This window comes from Bombus pyrosoma, linkage group LG12 (assembly GCF_014825855.1).
Source record: "Bombus pyrosoma isolate SC7728 linkage group LG12, ASM1482585v1, whole genome shotgun sequence".
In the NCBI taxonomy this organism is placed as follows: Eukaryota; Metazoa; Arthropoda; class Insecta; order Hymenoptera; family Apidae; genus Bombus; species Bombus pyrosoma.
The window spans coordinates 1426152-1449700 of NC_057781.1; the positions used below are offsets into that span (position 1 = coordinate 1426152).

Below are 23549 nucleotides of genomic sequence, written 5' to 3' on the forward strand. Positions count from 1 at the left end.
TCTCGTTGCACTTGCACCTTGAATGAGCATTTAGAGAGAACACGTCGAGCAACTTGCTTGCATCGGGCAAGTTAACTTGTTAACAATGTTACAAAAGATATCGTTGTATCAAGATGCGTACTTTTAGACTTTTAAACAATACTAAATGTTTCGTTTAATCTTCAATTATAAATTATCGTAACAACTCTTGAGTACATCCGTGCCTAATCGAAAAACAATGACCCAAAGGTATTCACGGTAACGTTGCTCTTCAGAAAATCTAGCGCAAGGTTACGCCATCGTCTGCCAACTATGTAGGTGCTTATTAATCGTTTTAACGACGGGAACAGTGACTCTAGACGAGAGACCGAGCGAGCAAAGAACTTGTCCGCTCGTTTATTCATCGTATTACTAACAATGTGGGGCGAATTTAAATTGGTCTACTAATTTTCTGCTTTGATGCTGTCCGTGACACAATAATCGTCGAAATTGGGCGCGAATCATCGCGGACCAGAAGGGAAGACAGTGACAAATGGAGGTTAAAAGAGGTAGATGAGAGAAAGAGGCCACACGACGAGTAGCACCTTGCCACTCGAGTTTATTTCTGAATACCCTGAGGACGACGTCACGCGATGACCAGAATAGCGGGCATCTACGTCATGTCTGGGTAACCCCGAACGAATTTTGAAGACAGACACGCAAAAGTAGCGGGAAAAGGGAGGAAGAGATAGAGACAAGACGTTGATGAAGAAAGATGAGAAGATGAAACGAATTAGAGTCCAACAGGCTGGTGAAAAGGACACGATAGAAACACAATGATAAAGGCCAGGATAGGAAGAAGAAAAGGAAGGGACGAGCACGAGGAACGGTAAATGAGAAGAATTCAAAGCGTCAGCTACGAAAGAACACCGAGAATTCGCGATGAAGAGTATAGTCGTGCTCGGTTATTGCCAATCCATTCTTCAAACACTGTCTTGGATTTTCAGCTATGTTAATGTGACGAGCCAAGCCTGTCCCAAACTTCTAACGATGCCAATTTATTCGTTGAATTCTGTCTGGAATCCTGATACCACGATGGTTAATACGCCACATATAATTTACCACTCCAAATCAGTTAAATCACAAAGCCCGGGATTTTCCGTTATTCGTCCATCGAGAACTTCCTGAAACCGTTCTCGTTGCCAATTCGTGAGCTAAATTATAGTCAAATTTTGAAACGTCTCACACATACCATACACGAACTCTTCACCTTGTCTAAAATGTTTTATATTCAATGATATTACATTATCTGTTTAAAATTGTTTCTCACTTTCTGTGATTATACATAATACAGGAATATGTTAAACAATTTTGTATATTACATTTTGTGGAATTTAGAAATTTAAATATATTGCACATAACACGTTATGTATATATATAATATAACCTAATGTATATATTATATTACTATGTTAGTTATATTAAGTATGTTATACTTAGCATAATATCAAACAGGTACAATGGAAATATGATAATATATTGAGCACATTAATTTATTCATAGAAGCCTTTCTAATTTTCAATAGGATTCATGGTAGGAAATTTATGTATACATCATATCATGTGGAATATGAGAGCTAGTTTCATATTGTAAAAACACGAAGAGTATTTAAAGAAGTTAAATTAGATGATCGTAAAAATAATTACAGCTGAAGATCTTGAGACATTAAACCCTATGAATCCAAGATCGTGAGAACAGATAGACTATCGATCCTGGAAACTCGAACACGAGTTCAAAGCAAAGGTACTCGTCAAAGATCACCACAAGACTTTAGGACTTCAAGTTCCATGAGTTCATCTAGAAGTCCGTCTAGGACCACTTCATAATCTTAAGACTTTAAGTTCCATAAGGTCAGTGCCAAAGAGATCCGCTTGAAGACGAGATTGGAGTATTGGGATATCAAACTTGTCAAACATGGCATGGTTGTGAAGCTCAGAGGTATAATTATGTGATGGTGACAGAATTTTGGAATAACCCACGACGAATCCTTCTATCTCAAAGATCATAAAGCTCATAGAAAACAAGGTTCTCCGGCTTTGAGATGATTCAAGACCAATTGAAAAATGCTCATAGAATACACTTCAAGAAACAAGTTTTTTTTTAGGAGGAAAAGGAACCTTATGCATAATGTAATCCAAATTCATGAAAAAGAGAAACCTCGTATGCCCGAAGAAAAATCCCGTGCCACCTCTTAGTTACAAAGAAAAATCGATGTTCATTCATTTAGATAGATGGCATACACAAAAGCCAAGAAACGATCGACTAATGTTTATTAGCGCTTACATTTTCCTATATACAGACAACGTTGTGACGCCATCTTCTCATATTATTAATAACCATTTAGAAAGTGAACATTTTCCAATTAGAAATCAAAATTTTTCAATTTTTATACTTACAGTGTTTTCTACAAGCACCCTTTAATCGTTCTCCGGATAATTTATAACAGACTCCACAAACTTTGAATGATCCGCAGCAGACTATCATAGCTTTATTTGAGGGTTAGTGTATCTACGTGTGGTGCAGAGGAAATTACTAAGTAGAAATTGTCTTCATCCTTACCCTGTCTCAAATATTTGACACAAGACGACAAGATTCATCCGCTTACGCCATCCAGAAGCCTCAGGTGACGGAAATAGTTACCGAAAAAGGGAAACGCGTGCAAAAGTATAAGGGCAAGAATGAATGTGCACAGCTATTTGGTGTTAATACTTTTACACATAATATAACAACGTCGAACGGACTTATGGCAAAAAAAAGTCAATTTCGATATCCAATTAAAGTAACAACATCGTATCATCGTCTTTTTTTACTCGATCTTTGTAACATCAACGCGAAAAATATGTGACTACTTCGTTAAGTATATATGTATAGATTATCACATAGATTGATAATCTTTAATTATCGCGACTTCCATACATTTGAATATTTTTTGCTGTTACCAAAACATTACCGTAATAGCAATGAGTCACGAAAGGTATTCCAACAATTCAGTTATTTGCTAATTAATTAGCTAGTTCGGTATTTGGAATTGCGGTTGCAATCCGTAGAGAAACAAATTCCAGACCTTCTGATACGACATTACTCTGAATCACATAAATCATAAGTGAGCAGAGAAATGACAATAGAAATCGCCTGACTACTTGCATTGATACCTAACCCAGTAAAACGTAATTTCGCATGTCTGAAATACTCGTAAATTTTTGCGAGAGAATAATCGATACTTTCCTGCTACAGATTATTGTGGTCGGTGGTGGGAGCCTCTTTTTCCTATCCTATTAAATGAAATATGTGAACGATTGATTAATTATTTAGGATAGAGTCTATATAAAAAGTATTTCTACGAGCTTCCAAAGCATAGTGCAACCTTCTATTTACCTGCTGTCCCATTTAACGTAGAATACATCACACTTTTCATTACGAGTTTGCGCTGCACCAGATTCACAATGGTCCATAGAATAGATATTACCGGCAACCACATATTCAATTGTAATATCAAAGTTGTATATTGTAAATTTTCGAGAATGATCCTTTCAGATTCGCAATCTTTCAACAGAATCGTATAGTTCGTTAATTATATAGATATCGAATGGCAACACTTCCTTTCTCATAACAGCTTCTCCAACTTCAACTGCACTTTAACAATGTCGGAAAAAAATTCTCTATAAAATTGTACGTATTATAAAAGAATCTACTGTGATAATATCCTCTCGAACGCTATACAACACAATTTTGTACGCAATTCCCGAATGTTGTGAGCTCGTTAAAAAGTTGTACAAGTTGTAAAAGTAGCAAAAGAGAAGTGGAGAGATTATCGACCGTAGATGCGAAACGGAGTCAACGAGACACGTCCGAAAAAAAGCTCAACACGAGACAGCCCAGATATCGTCATACGTATAGACGATATATAATACATAGACAGCAGTTACATTTCTCACATACTCGTGTTGTGTCGTCACACAGAACTCGAAACGTTTACCACATCAGCGAAATACTTCCATCCAGCTCAGTCCTCGATCTGTTACCAACAATTATAATCCCCTTTCTTTGTTCGTTTTTAGCGATATCTTCGTTGAATATTTTACGTATCTTTATTCTTCGAAAATAAATTATCTAATAAAGTTCGCTGAAACGCTGGCTTGATGAAGCAATAGTCTCCATAGACTTCGTCGTATCACAAAGTTTCCATGTTATACTTCGATTTTCAACTTATTTGTTTATCGACACTTCACACAATTTTATTTAGCCTATCACACGTACATGTTTTCTAATACAAGTTCCGGGATATATTCTGCAAAGGATCATTCGATCGTTTTCGCCATTATCCACCTCGATTGAGATATATATTTCCAATTTCAGAGTCCACAATGGCGCGCGCTGGCGCTTCGCCAACACGCTTCCTATTTATTTGTATTGTCACGCTTCTGCACGTGGTGGCGGTTCGATGACACGTGACACGGAAAATTATTCATGAACGGGTTACGATTTTCGCGAGCTCGCTACCGATGTCAATGTCGATAATTCGGCGGAGAACCGGATCGAATAACTATCCAAATGAAACACGGAAAATACTGACAGCTCGGAATCTTTGTTTTGTTGAAAAAACAATTTCGAACCGTTCGACAGACGCACCTGCAACATGCGTGGGCACCATTCGAAAATCGACTGCTCGTACATACCCTAAATTTAACATTCTCGGCGACGCTCCACATTAGAAGAATCATGTCTATACGCAGCATCTTTCTATGTGTTCGTACGCGTATACACTTAATGTTGGTTCCTGTGTGTGGATAGTTCGCTACACTGTGTGTCGCCTGTAAAGATATATCTACGCGTGTGAACGGCCCTCCGTGTGCCCCACATGCAGGCAACATTTATAGACTCACATGTCCGGTTTAGTGTTTTATATATTATGTATATAAATACTTTAGTCGTGTGATGAACCAGGTGCTTGTCCAGATCGATAAATTTCATGAGTATTGGAATGCATATTTAAATTATTATAATTCGTCATATGTAATTTTAATGGTAATAAGGGGAATTTATTAATAAACATTTTTTTAACGAAGATCTAGTGGGAAATTTTTTGAATTTCTATATATAGAATTTCTCGGTTCTACTATGCGCTGTAACTTCACGATTCTCAATCGAGCGTAAAGATCTCTTCCACTAGTGCCGCTCTCAAATTTCTGCAACTGGCAATAAGCAAGTTATTATATCGCGGTGCTGAAAATCAGGTGGGATTTAATTTCAATCCGCCCTCCTGCAGACGTATTGCATAAAATTCCCATGCGAGCTAGTCAAATATATTGTATAAATATGCATACGCGAATTAATATTTGTCCACGTGTAACTTGCGTAATAACGCACACATAATACGAGAGTGTGCATCTTTCGATATTACGCATATATTCGTCTCTTTAATAGCTGAGCCGTGCCAAAATGCGAAAGTATTGTATATATCAACCAACGTATTATTAAACCATCGAGCAGAGATTGATGAAATATTAACGTACAATAATTCCTCCAAAAATTTCTTCTAATTATCGTCCGCTGTGTGCCAATGTAAATTTACTAAACGGAAGAAGAACTAAGGACGCTTCATAGTCTTCATGAGATAATTTTAAATATTTAAAAGCGGCATTTACTTCCCATTTTTGTGAGCACATGCGAGCGGCACAGACTAAAGACAGATGAGTGATTTCAACACACGAATTGATAGCACGCGATGCTCAACCTGGTGTTCGCCAGACACGATCTATCGATATTAGTTGGCAACAACGACTTGCTCATCAACGCCAAGTACATCGCTTAACGATGAAACTCGATCATTTTGACGAACTTGTCGACTTATTCTTTTTCAGTGCTATATACTTATTCTTCCTCCTAATTTTGAATCTTCATAATAACTACTCTTAATATATAACCTACTTTAATAACAACTGCTCAACCTTAACCTATAAAAAAAATTATTTTGATAAGACGAGAAGCGAACGTCAACAAAAAGACATAATTATCCACGAAATTTTATTGATACCAAGAGTACGCATGCAGCAAACGAAAATTCTCAGGTAAAGTGACTTGTTAACTATTGAAATTCACTGCCTGTGAACGCACCCACATTTGTACGTACATTCTCCAGGACACAATTAGGTTTACGGCCACACCATTGCACGTATAATACCTGCAACATGAATAATTCTATCAACTTCCCGAGAATCTGTACCGATATTAATCGAGAATAATCGCCGTGGACTCCTTTTCTCGCTAGCGAATACGCTGACCATTAGCGTTCATAGAATCATTGAACGTGCTACTTCATTCCACGTATTTCAGATGTTTCGACGTACATGAGCAATATATACCATGCCAAATTGTGAAATCTTATCGCTCAATAACGAAGAGACCACGTTACTCGTTAATTATATTCTCATGATAAGATGCTTATAGGTGCTTATAAACCTATGCGTTATAGTGTTTACACTTATAGAGATATCTTTTATGAATATATGTACGCTACACGGAATGGTTTGATGTCATTAATACTGTTATGAGACTCGACGTAATATGTTTAATTAATACATTTACACACTTAATACATTTTCAGATTGATTTCAAATTTTACCTATACAGTCATAGCGATCTTTTGTCATTACAGCGTTAATGAAATTTCAAAATGTTTTACGTAATACGTACAATATGGACGTAAAAGTTTTCTATGATATGTGTTCAAATACTTTTGTGGAGCAAAATATAGCGTAGTTCTATATTATACTTTACGTTCATGAACATACTATTCACATTCTACGATTTTTCAGCCGTCTATCACTCGTAATCATTAACGAAATTCTTTGTCGAAATTAGTATCAGGAAACTTTCCCACTGGGCCATTGCGCATTCAGTTAAGCTCTGAATGATTTATGTGCGTTGAAGCAGAGCTGAACAACGCTAACGTAGCGAGTTGGCTACTATTTGTATCTGTTTTCACGTTAATTGGTAAGATACGTCCAAAGATAGAAATACTGTGACTGATGCTAGTCAGAGTATGATGAAACCGACTGCACACTCGACCGCACGCTGGTGTAAAATGAAATCAGAGTGGATTGAAACAATGAGATCACAGAGGAAGCTGAACCGCGAATATCACCAGAAACAATCTAGCAAGCTCGAAAATTACCATGCAATTAAATTACAAAACTCGATCGCGATTTCGTGATTAGAAAGCTTATACGTAAATCATTCGTGCCAATATAGGACAAATAACAAAATAATCACTTTGTACGAATAAATAGATTTCCAAGGATCCAGGGATTCCTAAGAAATAAAACAAACGAGGCTTCTGAACTTGACGTTGGTGATGAAAATAAATCGTACTCGAATATCAAATAATTTAACTGGTTGGCTATACTTATTTTCTTTAAACTGACACTGAAATAGAAATACGCAAGAACGAAAATAGATCGGAGGGATGAACTTATGATATTCGGCAGAGATTTCGTTTAATGCTCCAGTAATGAATTGGCAATATTGTAATTAATTATTGGATAAAAATTATTTTCACTAAAAGGTATAATTATTTTCAAACTTTAAAATGAGATATATATTTCTTGTATATTTCGTTTGAAATAGTAACAGATTTACATTTAATAGTAACAAGGATTAATAATATATTCTAGTAAATATATTAAACATATAAATATTTCCTTTTTCAAGAGGAGAAATCGTTTTAAAAGGCAGCATTTGATGAGTTTCGCCTTTATATAGAAAAGTAAACAAGTAAAACCTTGAACAATGAGAGAATCCGAAAGGACGAAGAATCCAGCTGAGCGATATGCATACGAACTAACATTAACGATCTTGGTTAACCTTAAGTCAACGGATTTACGGTAGAAACCAATACCATGAAATACCTGTGAACTCTATACCAGACGAAAGCCACCGAATTGTTTCGCTGGAACTTTCCCAGACGGCATGTAGGTGCAGCCGCGAATAGATATTCCTAAAGCTACCAGAATCCAATTTAACGTCATCCCTACGCTACGCTTCGCTTTCCAGCATATTTTAATCCTGAGCATTGTCTACACTGTCTGGACGGATTCATTATCGACGATTGCCAACGATCTGCTAACCTGAACGCGATTGTTCGACCTTCTTCTCCCACTGATTGCATACGTGATCTTGTTATTCCCTTTTCCTTTTTGAAAGAGAGAGAAAGAACGAAGTTTTTTCCGGTTCTTATCGATTCGAAGTTCGTCGTGTTTTATCTCGAAGGAACTGTAATAAAAAGGAAACTCGCAGCTCTCTAAATCTAAATGGAGTTTTGAATAATTGAAGATGTTTAACACGTTCGACTCCATGCATATAGGTCACTGGTAATTCACGACTTCGCTAGGGGTGAAACGTTCATTAAATAATCAAACGGAATTTTTTATTTTATACTCACGCGATACAATTAATATGAAATTATAAGAAATTTTAACGAGATTAAAACTGAACACTACATCGTTCAAGACGATGGATTTTTTCAAACTAATCGAAAAGGAATCGTTTGTGGAACTATATCTCAATCGGAAGATATGATACGCCATATAGAACGCCAATATCACGAAGTTACGAGACACAGTTGAATATGTAGCCGATTTCTGCAAACCGGTGAGCGCGTCTAAGTATATAAGCCCTCGGCCCACTTGCCATTCATTGTTGTCATTATCAGCCACGCTGTCTCCCATTTCGTCCTATATCGTCTGCGTTCCGCATACGTCACGCTTATGTGCACATACAGTATAACTCCTTGCGAATTTACGGGTTAGAAATCACGCTTATACATTCGGCAGCTATGAGACAACAAATTAAAAGTATGCACGTAACCGATAAACGTGCATACGGAGGAGAAAAACTGTCGTTTACAAAATTCCAGCATTTATTGTACTTTTATGATATTATAATATGCTGTATTATCAAAGATCAGAGTATTAATGGAAATTGTAAATAATTTTCCAAAAATTATGCCCATGTAAATAGTTAATCGTACATATATGGAATCATGGGATGAAATATTTCGTATGAAACGCGATCCTACGATATTCAAACATATGCGCTTTAGGGCGCGTTTATCTCCTCTGTTATCGTAATCATGATCAAACAGTTTGAAGTTCTAGAGTTCATACGACTACAATAGTAGTCTAGTGCCTCCAAGAATTGTTCAAGGTATACTTTCAGGAATACTAAAATCATGATGTGACTATAGAAATTATTGAAATATACTACCCTTACTTTCTAATAAAGCGTTCTTTTATCGTATTCTATAAGTTTCATTTTTATAGTATCAAATTATTTTGTAATCATATGGAAGTATTATTAAATAACACGAAATTTAATATACTTGAACGTAAATAATTAATATGTAAACATTACAGTAACATTTTCGTGAAATATTTCTTCGTAAACGTAAGTCAACGTGACAGGCTAACAACTAATTCTCTACGCACCAAGGGCAAACATAATAAAGCAACGAGCACGTATGCAGAATTTAATCGAAAGGAACAAGAAACAGATTTCGTGGCTTTCACGAATTAACCACTTTTACCACGGTGCCCTGTTTAGAGTCGTGCAACCGGTATAAAAGCTGGCACGCTTATTTGTCTTCAAACGCGTTGCAACTTCCTTTCACGGTCTTTTTTCGATAAAGGGCGGCAAAGTGAACCGACGGGCCCTTCGTGGCCGACATACCATTAAAATCCACCCTTTTTCGAGGTTTTGAGCGCATTCACCAACAAAACATTGCGCCGTTGGAGACGCGGCTTTACGACGTAGAAACACCGCCAAGGAATATAAAATGTACATACATCGGCATACATAAAAGCTTCGCGAGTTGCCGGGCTAAGCGAATCACCGACCCATAAACCATCCTTGACTCTGTCCTCGTCTTTGCCTACGAAGCGCCTGCACCGCAGAAATTGAAAACTATCGGCGTCGTTGGTTGGCTCGGTGTCGCGCGCGCGTATCGCCTTACGGGCCTGGCGGAAAGAAGCGGAAAGAAGTACAAAAAAAATTCATTTTTTTTCATTCACTGCCGTAGTCGCTCAAAGGGCGGGTGAACCGGCGCTTATGAAACCGTGGTGAGATGGTAACGAAGCGCGACGATTTCTAAATAACCTCGAAATAGAGATAATAAAGGGCAAATTTAATTACGGCCATTCAACACGATGTACCGGCCAGGATGTTTTATAACCGGGCCCGCGTAATTAACTACGCAAGACATTTTTCCACCGAAGGCAAGGAAAGCAAACCATGGTCGCGGAAAACGCTATGAGTATATCTCCGAAACAAGAAATTCAAATGCCTAAAGACCAATTGCAAATTATATAATATCACCTCGTAAATGGGGCTGTTGGAATTAAAAGCAGAAAGTGGTGAGACGTGTGAAACGACCCGAATTCGGACGATCGACATGGATCTTTTTTCGCTAATAGGATTATAAAGAAGCACTTAGTGAGTTGGACAATCGATTTCGTTCCTCGGGTACAATCTTTGGAAGATGTAGAACCGATCCTCTTCGTATTTTACCTATGTATATATGTATTTCGTAGTCGTGTAATCCGCATTTTTAAGTTCGCGAGCAATATTTTTCCTTTTCCTAATACACACTAAATCTAAAAATCTAAATCTGAATAAGGGAAATTTGGTAACAGCGTATATAGAAACGCGTCAGGATTTTTAACGTGATTTAAAGAAATAAAAGATAATACCAACAATAGACCGAGAAATATTAAATGAAATGATCGAGACATTGTGATAGATCAATGCAAAACAAAACTGCATTTTAATTCATCTATCAAAAATTTTTTAACGTCCTAGTGTTCCTTTCGCCGCTTTATTTTCATGCGTTCTTTCGTTCTTTTAAGGTAATCGAAAATATAGAGAGAAGAACGTGATATAGCCGATGTTTAAAGAATAATTACATCAATACAATCGATAGGTATTACATCGCGAAAAAATTATGTTTCAGAAGTACGAAGCGCTACTGAAATTCTTCCTATCGATCGATAAGACATACATAGAGAGAGACGCCGCTTGCTGGCACGTGCTGCTACTAAAGAGTACTCGTTTCCATCGTATCTCTATAAGAGGTCAACGAGCAGTCAGGATTAGGGGAAGTCCTTTTCCAACTCTATCAGATTCTCGTTACGTTTCTTTATGCGAGACCGGATCGTTTCGCTCAAACACCAAAGCATGGAACCCGACACATTTTACGATGTCGTTTTGTAATTTATTGCACGCAATAACGCACGTAATTTATAAAACAAAAGTTCTTCGAATAGTTGAACGAAGTTGCGGCTAAGTTATCGATTAGTACTAAATCCTCTCTATTTGCTCCGTCCCTAGATGGGAGCCCGTCCATAAATCAAGTGCTATTGACACCAGTTTATGGCGCCGGAGCCTAAGAAGTAACGATAAATAGGCAGAAGCCTAATGAGAGAGGTTGTGGAAAATGTCGTTGACCTTCCACGTAGTGGAAGTTGTATGGGCACCAACGACTCAAAAGAGGTTGTGCATAAGGATACTTAATTAGATACCAATGTTTTTAATTAAAAAATTATCTACGCAAGAAATACTATTTATAATATTGTAATATATTTGTTAGAATTTGAAAAGATTTGAGGAAATTAGCGAATGATGGACAATTATCTTTAGATTACTTGGTTGTAGCGTTATATGCTCTGTAGTAAAGGCTATTGTTGGCAAAAGAAAGTTGTTTTTGATAATTTATTATGATCTTTGATTGCCTGATCTTTAAACATCTATATCGTGATCACTATAGAATTAACTCACTTCTCAAGGACCGCTTCAATAGAAATAAGACAGACAGGTTTATTCAATTTGTGAAAGAAATCAAACTCCTAATCAAAATAATGTCACTAAATTATACATTAAATAATTGTTAACAATCAAGCAGTTAATGCAATAGGAAAAAGGAAAATACAGATAAAAGAATACTATTATTATTCCATTACAAAATTTACAAAGTAAACATTCATAATTTAAAATGTCTCAAAGAAAATTAGTAAAAGCCAAGGGTCACTCGCATCAGCTGTCACGAACAGTTTATTAAGATAAAAAGTGACTTTATTGGAAGGTAAAATAAACGCATTGAAGCCGATCGTAAAAGAAGGTAGAATAAAAAGAAGGGAAATTTCTAAAGAGTACGCGTGATACAGCCAACCAAGCCTATGGCCTATCTGTCTCGTCACATAATCGCGGCAAAAGAGTCTCGCCAGAGCTGAAATTATTGCGTTTTCTTGGACCATGTCCAAGCACCGACAACTAACAGCCGTGTGATTATTGCAACATATTCTACTATACTGGCCTACATCGATGAGACGAAAATCCTGTACTCGATACTTCAACCTATCGATCCTTCCCATATTTTCGATAATTTAACTTAACCGTTTAACAACCGCAACCTAACTGTAGCTAACACGAACTACAATTAAAAGAACGAAAAAAAAAACGATCAAATGAAAGAAATGGATAAAATGAAATTACAGGAATTACTTAATTAAGAGATTTGAATTAGCTTTAATAATGATCTCCTGGTACGACATCGCGTTCGTAAAAGAAATAGAAACGACGCGAGCACCACGAACCAAGTAACATTGCACGTGGTCGAAACTCCAACAAGTTATCATGATCATTAATCATCCCTTTAATAATCACGCGCGATTACACCGAAAGTAATTTTGCGTTCCCGTAAACATGCGACCTCTCTCGATTAACTATGTAATTCAAGGTCGAGCGTCGTGCGCAACTCGCGCACGGCCTGGAAAAACTAACAATAACAACGAGTTGGCGAAGTCTTTTTCACCCACGGTATCGACGATTAAACCGTTTGCGAATAGGTCACGCGTTCTCTCTCGCATTTCGTTGAAAAGCACGTGAAACTCGATAACCCGATGTCGGTGAAAGAGAGAAAGAGAAAGAGAGAAAGCAGTGATTAAAGAGGCATGCAACTGACAGTCAGGTGACAGCTGACTGAGTGACCCATACGTATCGCCCCTCCCATTGGACGATTCTGGATTTTACTTCGAATCGACGTGTTCAGAGGGTGGCTTTTGTTTCGATAGAATAAGAGAGCTTACCACCTTGCTTACGAACTGGCATCCCGTTTGATGACAACTAAATCCTGATGCACGTATACGTCAGAACACAAGGCTATGGATAAAGGGTGAACGTCGACAAAGAAGCGTAAACGGCACTACTTTACGGAAGGGTGAAGAAACGGGAAAGAGAGTAACACAAAGAACGGTGTGTCACTTCGATACTCCACGATCGCGCACGGTTCACTATTGTCACGCGAATCGACGACCTGTTTCACGGGTGGCGTAGACGGGCATATACACGGCTCGGCACGTCACTCGCGAGACCTCCCGGTGGCCCGTCGAAACGTGGTAAAACGAAACGGATATAAACACAGGCCGCCACCACTCGGCCACGGGCAATATGGCGTCGCGCTTATTCTAGCAGTCGGAAAACTAACTAGTCGTGAGAACGCCACCTCCGATTGGTCGATCGCATCATACGTGACGTCAGGTCGTCTCGTGACACACTCCCCCGTGAAAGCAACCCCTACGAGTGCACCGGCGGACATATACATATAATTTTCGGAAATATTCATATCGGATACTTAGGACGATATTTTTATTACAATGAGGAAGAGATTCATTTCAGAGAATGTATTATTTTAATATTAATAATAAAAGTTATTTAAATATCGACGGTATGTTCAAAGTTTGTAATTGCACCTGTATAAACTTCCAGTATGTGTCGCAAGCTGAAAAGGCTTCGAATAGTGACATCTTACGGTGAAGAATAAAACCATAATCTGTAGAAAGATTCACATTATATGTATTCTATATATGTACTCTATTATATGTCGAGTAGGTAATGTTGATACAATAAAACTCCTCTTATCACACGTTAAAAATATATACAATATATTACACGGTGTTAAGGGGAAAGTGTAGGTAGACGTTTAGAATAAGATCTAAGAAATTGAAAAATGATAACATTGTCCTCAAACCATCAATTAAGTAATTCCCAGATTATCCAAGATCGGTTCAAGTTAATTAATAAATGGAAACCGCAACGTGAAGTGTATGTAATCTTATTTTGTCACATAATTCATACATTTTTTGTTAACATTGTAAAGATATAACATTAATAAGTTTGTTCAATTTAATTCATTATTTGCAATACAAATATTATAATAATATCGTATCACTTTTTCAAGTTGGGCTTTAAAATATGGAGATCTTATAATAGGAGGGATGGCTTGTATTAACGGGGCAATAATTAATTCAATGTTTAGACAACAACTAAAATTACGTCATCATGGTTGGAAATTTACTATGATATTTATATCAACAGGATCAGCACTTGCTGCGTATTCTTGTCATAAATCTGTATGTTAAAATATATAAAAATCATTAAATCTTCTTACAATAGAAAAGAATAGCAATTAATTAATTTATAATAATAATAATAATACATAACAAAGTAACAATTGTTATTTTCAGTTTATTACAGAAGATCTGCTATTATTTCGACCTAAATGTATGGCATGTCAAGAATTGAAAGCATCTGCATACCTTGAGGGTAATGCATTACTATATTCCTTAATAGTAGCTCCAACAATAAATCTTGCGGTAAAATTTTTGTATTCCTTTATTTTTTATACTAAAATTAATCGACCTTTTATATGTAGACAATTTGTTATAGATTGCTGGAAGTATAGGATATAGAATTCCATATATATATGAAGTAAAAGAACTTCTGAAATTCTGGTGGAGCGTTGTCAGACCTCAGGCTAGAATCGTATCATTTTTATTCCTCTGTAATATGGTTGTAACTAGTACGGTGACCTACTCGCAAATGACATCAATGAAAAACATAACAAATACTATGTTAAAGATTCATAAATACCTAGAAAATAGAAAGGTATAGTTATATACATATTACTTAGTGTATGTTAATATATGTATGCATTTGTCTGTATGTACATAACATATTTACATATTTGTTCTTATATTTTATACAGAATACAGGCATGGATCCTAAATTGTCAAATACAAACTCACTTCCTTAATGATACTAAATGTATTATATAGTAAAACATTAAGAACAATAAATTAATTTGTATAATTAATCAGTGTGTATTGAATAATTTTATAAAACTTATTCATTTAGAAAATGTATAACAAATTTTAGTAAAATTTAATTATTTATTTAAATATTAAATTAGACTGTATATATTACAAGTCTATTATTGATTATCCATTTCTATAAATCAATTACATGTGCATTGTAATTATAGTATGACCTTAAACATGAATTGTCTTTATCTAAATGTAACGTCTTAAAAAAATAATTTCATAAGTTTAGAAAAAATATGTGATCGTATTATAAATCTTGGGCAATGAACAGATTCAGCTAATTATCCTGAATAATTTCATCAATTAAAGAATAGTTTTAAAAAATGGCTATGTTATAAAATATGATATTTGTTAAAATTTTATTTGGAACATTATAACATTTTGTGTATTATAAAAAGTATATTATAGTTTCATTAATTATAGAGCACAACTTTACATTTTATTTCAGTATTCAAACAACAAATTTCTGTAACAATAGACATGAACGATTTTTGTGCTTGAATAAATTTATATCTGTATAAGTAAAAATACACTTATATTTACACGATATTATATATATTTCTATATAAAAAAGTAATATAAAATATTAATTCCAAAAAATTTTCAGTATTATATTTAACAATTCCTTATTTTTAATTTAATATTTAATATTTAATGTTTAAAAAAAGCTATTAATGCTTACAATTATACATACCACACATCCATGTTTACTCTCTCAAGTATATTACTAATAGTGAAATATATTAATTTCGTTTGAATATCACAATTTTTTGGACTACAATCATAAATGCACATGTTAGTATGATGGCAAGAGTAAACACATTAAGTACATTTATTTTTCATCTATTAATTAAGAAATGTCACAATAAAAGAGACATATTATGGACAAAAAATGAAATAAACAATATTTTATATGAGCTAAATGAAAATATATTTATATTAAATGTAGAACAGTCTGGAAAAGATTTCCAACTATATTTAGCTTGAACATGTAATATTATTTTTATTACATTTAGTATTTTGTAAATAATGATTTAGAAAGAATAAGGCCATCATACTCAGGATTCTATTATCTTTGTTAACAAACATATTTTCTTATGATGACGTTATGAATACGTGTGAAACAAAATATATACTACATAATAGGCACCATTGGAAATATTATATATATATATATATTTATATATTCCATAGCTTTTACAGGAAGACATTTGTGATAATGATTATGATATAATGATAAATAAAAAAGTTTTACATACATATATAGAAATGAAAGACGATTATGTAAGGATAAGATAAAATTAATAGATATTGAACACAATTGTGTACATGAAAAATAATTAACTTCTATTATAATGAATGCTTGTTGACTGGCTATTATATTATTGCATTGATAATTAATATATTGTAGACAACAATTAAATGTATCTGTATTTAGATAACAAATGTTGCCAGATAATATATGATAAATGGGGGGTCCTTTGAGAGAACCCCGGGGCAGTTGTTAGCATCTTCGACCTTGCCAATGTGTCAAATAATCTTGATAACTCACAGTCACTTTCTCACTCTGGTATCGAGTTAACTTCAGACTACGTCTAATATCAGGAGTAACTAATCCTTTATAGCCTCCTTTATGTAGCAAAGAGTCTATTGTTTCAATTTGGCTCCATCCTAAATCAGTAAAATTCTAACTTTACAAAATTCTACAAGTACCTTTACACATAACCATAACTTAAACATAATTTAATCATTAAATAAGCTATTAATTTATTAATATATGTTGCTTCTTATTATAGAACAATTATTTACAAATTTCTCTTAAGGATACAAATTCAAATTTACAAAATGAAAATACAAACCTTGCTCTATTGCTACATCTGGCAAATATGTAGCAGTTCGTTTATTGCCTTTTTCATTACGAAATTCTATACGAATTCCATGAACTCCTATTATCCAGTCTAGATAATCTGCTCCATCTTCGAAATGTCGGAGTATAGAAACACTTACATGTAATCGTGGAAGTTCTTCTAATGTTATGGGATTAAACCGTGAATCCTTGAAAGCACTACAAAAAATACACATATAGAAAATGTTTTTATATTGGTATTATATTTAATATAAAATATTACCTAGTAGCAGCATATTCCCTTAATCCAGCATGCAACTGCATTGCATTAAATGTACCAATACAACCCCTTAATCTCATATCTTTACCCGTGGTCCATGTTACAAATAAAGGGCTTTAATATAAAAATATTAATAAATATTAATATATTAATATTAATTTTGATAAAATATATTAAAATTTGAATACAAAATTCTCACCTAACTGAAATTGCAAAATGATATGAAACCAAAAAGCACAAATCTTTCAAAAATCCTAATTCAAATATTTATGGATGTAATTTTATCTACATAGTTACTACTTATATCTACTTTTACCGAACATTTTCAAGTATTTTATAAGTCATAAAATAATAAAAATAAAATATGTTCAATGAGTTTTCTTATTTTCGATTGAATAAAAACTATTTGAATACAAAGATCGTGTCAACAATATTTAAGACATATTTGCAATATCATATTCATAAAATAAAATTTATAACCTTCAAATACAGCTATAAACACGAAATGTAAATACATGTAATGAGACAATCAGAAGATAAAACATAAATAAAATATCAAAAATATCATATTAGAAGAAACGTATTTTCAAATTTAAGATCATGAAAGATTGAACTATTAAAAATAACAAACAAGAAAATAGCTAAATGGGAATGATATCAATAACAAATACTCACAAAGCTTCGTTACTGAAGTTGGGTGGTTTTGGTGGGTCAAGTTGGTGCAGTTGGCAGTAAAGGACATCGAAACAATAAAAGCCCATCTCAGGCTGAACTATTATAGAGTTCCGTATACGGATACCATTTTGTAAACTCACAGTATTATTACGTGGTATACTTGTAGAATCATTCAACTTTTGCTTTTTCGTTCCACAACAACCAGCTGCCATGGTTTCTTAGTTAACTCTTCTAAGTACGATAGATGCGATCGGTTCCGTATCATGCATCTTACTCATTCGCTGCTGTTGCTGTTGCTATTGCACATCAGATTATGTTCAACGCGTTCCGCTAGATGTCTCATCACGCAAAAAAAACAGCTGTTTCATTGCCCGCTATTTTTCTACTGAATGTTTTTGTAATACCAGGATGCATATTATTGTTTTAGTTAAAATTTCAAAAATACATGAATAACCATCAATTTATATATTTTGGATATTTAAATATAATTAATAAGTACATTTATGCATTAATTGAACGAAACTTATTTTATCATTAAATATGGAGTACACTCCTAATGAATGTTATCCTTCTTTTAAATACATACATAAGTGTACTAATTGTTTCGTAGCCATAAATTTAATCATAATACATAATTTCAAACAATTTTGAGCAGTTAAAGAATATAAAATGTTGTAGCACTATATATTATACAAACTAAGTATGTATATAACAGAATAGGGATATTAATAACAACAATTACAATAGTGTAATCAAATTTGATAATATAAAATTTTTATTCATTTGTTCCAATTATATAATAAATTATTAGAACTTTTCTTTATATTCATTCAATTGTGGACTTTTCATTTTTTATGAATCCATGTAGATACATATTATGTATAAATTATTTAACAGAAATCCTCTCCATTAGGCACAATACATATTTTGTCCATTAAAATACATTTGAAGTCATAGAATAATATGCTCCTTTTAAGTGAGCAACAGCATAAAATATTAAATCTTTTTAATTGTAATTGCAAGTACTCTTGTAATTATATAATGTATATTACCACTTAACTTTATTATCCAAATCAATTTTAAGAGAAAAATGATTTCAATTACTTGTACATGAAAAATTTATTATGTGCATAAAAACAACAAAGTTATATCTCTTATATAATAATGTATGTTTTATATTATTCTACATCAATGTAAAAACATTAATTCAACATAAATATAAAAAGATGTATATTTACTTCATAATGTTTTCGTCCCTTAAACGTGTTAATCTCTTTTATTTCATTACTAATTGTTGTTATAAACTTTAAACTTAAAATATTAAATTTATTCACTCTGAATACTTTATTTTTAATTAAGGACTTGAAATGTTCTATTGTCACAAATCGAGCATATGCAATTAATTTTCAAATACCGGACATTATTTAAATATATAAATGGCAGTTAATTAGACATCACAAAATGCTGAGTATATGTGTATATATATAAACAATGAATAATAAAACTATACCAAACAAATGCTTATACCAAGATAACCCAAGTATATTATATATTTTAATTAAAATAATTATTAAATTATAATTAACAAAATCCAGTTTTGCTCCACTTGTTAACAAGGGCTTTGATATGTATATATAATAATAAAAGCAGCAATTAATAACTTGGCAGTGTATAGTTAAGTGAAGGTTAGTAAATAAAAAAAGTGAAAATATCAACACGTGGAAGAACACATTTTACTGTACCTCAAAGTTACCAAATATTTGTTTCATCGAATCATTTTAACATGATATAATAATAAGTTGTTTCAACAAAAACAAAGTAATAAGATAAGTATGTTACAGAAAGCAATAGCAACTCTATTTGTGTTTTATGAGTCACAGAATATTAAAATCACAATGAGATCGTCACATTTTCATCTACAACTATAATACAACTATTATTAACGCATTTTAATAGTCATAATGCAGTCCATTGCTTATTTACAGTAGAGGTCCCATTCTATCATTTTTGTTACATTGCTATTTTTTTAGGAGTATTATCTAAATTTCGTAAAATTAATAATTTTCAAATAAGTATCTACTATTAATTTAGTAGATTATGACTAATCTTAGTTATGATTATTCATAAAGAATTACATATTTATGTATTCAGTAGCATGATCCTTTGCTGTAATAATACGCTGGACTATAATATAACTAGAATTATTAAATTTCAATGTATCAATGGTATAAAAAAAAAGAAATAAAAATATAAAAGTCCATATTGTTAATAGAAAATTAGACGTTATTAAAAGCTTTCACTTTTAAAAATTTCAGTGCATTAATGTAAGCATTTGCACATATTAAAGCAAAATTTATGTATGCCATCAATACAATGAAATTTAAATTAGTAAGTTAAAAATTAGTACTTACATATATATTATTCATGACACAGTCATGAGAAAACAACGATAAGGAAGTTTGTAACTTTCTTTGCATATGATTAATTTAAGAGAATGTAACATATAGTTTTAGACAATTATTTAATTTATATTAATTTAACCATCTATCTGAATTTCCGATAACTTTTGATAAATAATAATACAAAAGTTATGCAGAATATAATAACTATATACTATGTATGAATTAATAGAACATCGTTAGAAGAAATATTATCAATAGAAAATCTAATGTTTTTCAATCTTCACTTATGTATTTATCTAAAAATGATATTCTATATTTTTTATAATATACGGATAATAGAAACATTTTCGCGTGAATTTGTACATTAAACCTTGTGAAGCAGGCAGTGAATTGCAGGCAGCATCACTGTGCTATAAAGTTATTCATATCACTCGTATACTGCAGACATAAATACAAATGGACACAATAAGTATGATGGCAAAGCTAATTGCACATTATGTATAATCTATTTCTTAATCTTAAAATATTTATTCTATGAACTGAATCGTGTTGTTTAACTTATGAACGCATTAAAATACATGAGAATAGGCAATTATATAATATATGTTTTAAAATCTGAATATTTGACATATAGTTTTATCAATGACTATAAATATTAAAGTTAAAAGTTAATGCACTTGTCGTATATGCGTATATAGTTTAAGATTATACCAATTATTAGATAAATAATGATATTAATTACGTCATCTGAGATAACGAAAAAAGACAGTGCCATCATACATAAAATGCTATTGTCCTCAAGGAGGACCATGTGATATCATAAGGGGGAAACTGTGTATGCAGAAACATACAAAGTACAGTAGGCACCATTTTAAACAATGAAAGATTGCAAACAATAATCGCCTCCAATGTCATTTTCGTTTACGAATTCCACGATCAACAGTTTCTTGTGGTGACAAACGATGAACACGGGGTGGAAGATGAAGATGAGAATGTGATGGAGGATAAGATGAACTTGTTTGATCCCACCAAAATGATGAATAATCCCATATAGGTAACATAACGGGAGAAATAGGGGGTATTGGAAGAGGATGAATGAATGCCGGATGATTACGTTGTGTCATTACTAATCCATGTTCTTGACTGGCCATATAAGAATTGTATTGAGTGTTATTGTATAGTAGATGGGAGGTGTGAGATGTATTAGCGTTATAATGAACTGCAACAGAATTTGGTGGCAATTGGGGTCCTTGACTAGGACCCCAAGCCAGCTGCTAGCATCTTCGGCTATGCCAATGTGTCATATAATCTTGATAGCTTACGGTAACCTTCTCGCTCTGATATCTTGTTAATTTCACACTACGTCTAATATCTGGAGTGACCAATCCTTTGTAACCACCTTTATGCAGCAACGAATCTATTGTTTGTATCTGGTCCCATCCTAAACACAATAAACTATGCTTTTCAAAATATCTAATGTTTGCAGCATAGAATTTTATATTGTATAGTATAATATAGAATTATAGTCTGTGATAAAAGTATTTACCAAAGGTAATGAAATATAAGTAAATTACAAACCTTGTTCTGTTGCAACATCAGGTAAATAGGTAGCAGTTCGTTTATTACCCTTCTCATTATGGAATTCTATACGAATTCCATGGACACCTACTTCCCAGTCTAAATAATCAACACCATCTTCAAAATGTCTCAGAATTGAAACACTTACATGTAAACGCGGTAGTTCATCCCGTGTGATAGGATTAAAGCGTGAATCTTTGAATGCACTTCAAAAAGTTTCACATATTTTTAAAAATATAAAGCAATATTTTATATAAAATAAAAATATAAAATTTTACCTAGTTGTTGCATATTCTCTAAGTCCAGCATGTAACTGCATTGCATTAAATGTTCCAATGCAACCTCTTAACCTCATATCTTTTCCGATAGTCCATGTTACAAATAATGGGCTATAAAATACACAATGCATACAAATATATGTTTTATATTATTTATAAATAAGGATATTTTTAGGCAAAATATATCATGGTTATATGGATTAAGTTGATAATCTAAGAAAATATATTTTCTTTGCAAGATAAAAACTTGTTTTTGTATAATAATAAACAGAAAAAGTAATAAATAAGTAGAAAATAATTTAAGTTTTTACAAAAGATCCTATAGATACATATACATACATATACGCAATAAATGATTTTTATTTTTATGTAAATAGTATTATGAATATAAACAAATAATAAATAATATATTCTGAAAGTGAAAACCAACATTGAACTTTTCGTAGGCGATAAATTCTTATGATTGGACTCGTATTTCGTTGTTTGGATGCATCAACATTGTAACAAAGAAACTCAAGGAAGGCGAAGGTACACGAACACAACATTTGAACAGAAAAGAGAGAGCAGCTGATACGCAGGCATATAAGACAAAGATAGCTATATAAGAGAAAGAGACGGTAATATGAAAGAAAGAATAGAAAATTTAAAAAAGTAAAGACAATGACAGTAAATATTATTACTTACAATGCTTCGTTGCTAAAGTTGGGCGGTTTTGGAGGGTCGAGTTGATGTAATTGGCAATAAAGAACATCGAAGCAAAAGAAGCCCATCTCAGGCTTTACTATTACACTGTTTCTTATTTGTATACCATTTTGTAATATCGAACCGTTACAAGGAACACTCGACGAATTGTTCAGCTTTTGCTTTTTCGTTCCACAACAACCTGCAGCCATGTTTTCTTAGTCGATTCCTTGAACGGTCGCTACTACTGCAGATACGATCGGCCCTCGACCTACACGACTTCCATTCTTCTCTCCTGCTGTTGAGGGCACGATCGCGCGCGCGTTCCGTTAGATGTCCTCATACTCGTGGAAACAGCTGTTTCATTATCTGCCATTTTGTGAAAGCGCGGCATCGAACGGTGAAATTTGAAAATTGGCGGTAGTATTAGCGGTTACTTTTATCGCCGATATACATGTGAGAAGTAATAACTTAAAAGTAAAACAAATCGGTCGAATAAGAAAAAGATGGACACGGCACGCAACAAACGAAACGCTTTACGATAATAAGTATGTTTAAACAATCATATTCGAATCTTCTGTT

The 23549-nt window shown here is 33.3% G+C and overlaps 4 protein-coding genes across 8 annotated transcripts in view; 1 reads left to right on the top strand and 3 right to left on the bottom strand.

Moving 5' to 3' along the window:
* Positions 1-13519, bottom strand: part of LOC122573521 (disks large 1 tumor suppressor protein) — a 533282-nt gene extending 519763 nt beyond the window's left edge. The window contains exon 1 of one of the 5 annotated variants that reach the window (XM_043739984.1): positions 13158-13519. In XM_043739984.1, the coding sequence (XP_043595919.1) occupies positions 13158-13176 (19 nt within the window). In that variant the 5' untranslated portion in view covers positions 13177-13519. Of the gene's footprint in view, positions 1-3393; positions 4199-13154 lie in introns of those variants that run through there. The other 4 variants (XM_043739982.1, XM_043739987.1, XM_043739976.1 and 1 more) reach the window with 4 other exon arrangements.
* Positions 13520-13942: 423 nt separating this feature from the next.
* LOC122573449 lies at positions 13943-15220 on the top strand. The gene is made up of 5 exons (XM_043739813.1): positions 13943-14169; positions 14306-14477; positions 14592-14720; positions 14794-15012; positions 15113-15220. The coding sequence occupies exons 1-5, from the start codon at positions 14075-14077 to the stop codon at positions 15158-15160; spliced, it is 663 nt and encodes a 220-aa protein (XP_043595748.1). The 5' UTR covers positions 13943-14074; the 3' UTR covers positions 15161-15220.
* Positions 15221-15567: 347 nt separating this feature from the next.
* On the bottom strand, positions 15568-18429 carry LOC122573447 (AMMECR1-like protein). Its single transcript, XM_043739811.1, has 4 exons — positions 18029-18429; positions 17357-17467; positions 17087-17292; positions 15568-16898 (listed from the first exon to the last, which is right to left on the bottom strand). The coding sequence occupies exons 1-4, from the start codon at positions 18238-18240 to the stop codon at positions 16732-16734; spliced, it is 696 nt and encodes a 231-aa protein (XP_043595746.1). The 5' UTR covers positions 18241-18429; the 3' UTR covers positions 15568-16731.
* A 1310-nt stretch (positions 18430-19739) lies between these two features.
* On the bottom strand, positions 19740-23281 carry LOC122573448 (AMME syndrome candidate gene 1 protein homolog). Its single transcript, XM_043739812.1, has 4 exons — positions 22971-23281; positions 22287-22397; positions 22009-22214; positions 19740-21871 (listed from the first exon to the last, which is right to left on the bottom strand). Exons 1-4 carry the CDS (start codon positions 23177-23179, stop codon positions 21705-21707), a joined length of 693 nt encoding a protein of 230 aa, XP_043595747.1. The 5' UTR covers positions 23180-23281; the 3' UTR covers positions 19740-21704.
* Positions 23282-23549: the final 268 nt, after the last annotated feature.

Coding starts and splice junctions, on each gene's coding strand:
- LOC122573448 (XM_043739812.1), bottom strand. CDS start 23,179: ATGGCTGCAGGTTGTTGTGGAACGAAAAAGCAAAAGCTGAACAATTCG. Junction 22,215..22,286: donor AGAGAATATGCAACAACTAG/GTAAAATTTTAT, acceptor AACTTTTTGAAG/TGCATTCAAAGATTCACGCT. Junction 21,872..22,008: donor TGATGTTGCAACAGAACAAG/GTTTGTAATTTA, acceptor TATTGTGTTTAG/GATGGGACCAGATACAAACA.
- LOC122573449 (XM_043739813.1), top strand. CDS start 14,075: ATGATAACATTGTCCTCAAACCATCAATTAAGTAATTCCCAGATTATC. Junction 14,721..14,793: donor CTCCAACAATAAATCTTGCG/GTAAAATTTTTG, acceptor AATTTGTTATAG/ATTGCTGGAAGTATAGGATA. Junction 15,013..15,112: donor AATACCTAGAAAATAGAAAG/GTATAGTTATAT, acceptor TATTTTATACAG/AATACAGGCATGGATCCTAA.
- LOC122573447 (XM_043739811.1), bottom strand. CDS start 18,240: ATGGCAGCTGGTTGTTGTGGAACGAAAAAGCAAAAGTTGAATGATTCT. Junction 17,468..18,028: donor AACTTCAGTAACGAAGCTTT/GTGAGTATTTGT, acceptor TTTATATTAAAG/CCCTTTATTTGTAACATGGA. Junction 17,293..17,356: donor AGGGAATATGCTGCTACTAG/GTAATATTTTAT, acceptor TATTTTTTGTAG/TGCTTTCAAGGATTCACGGT.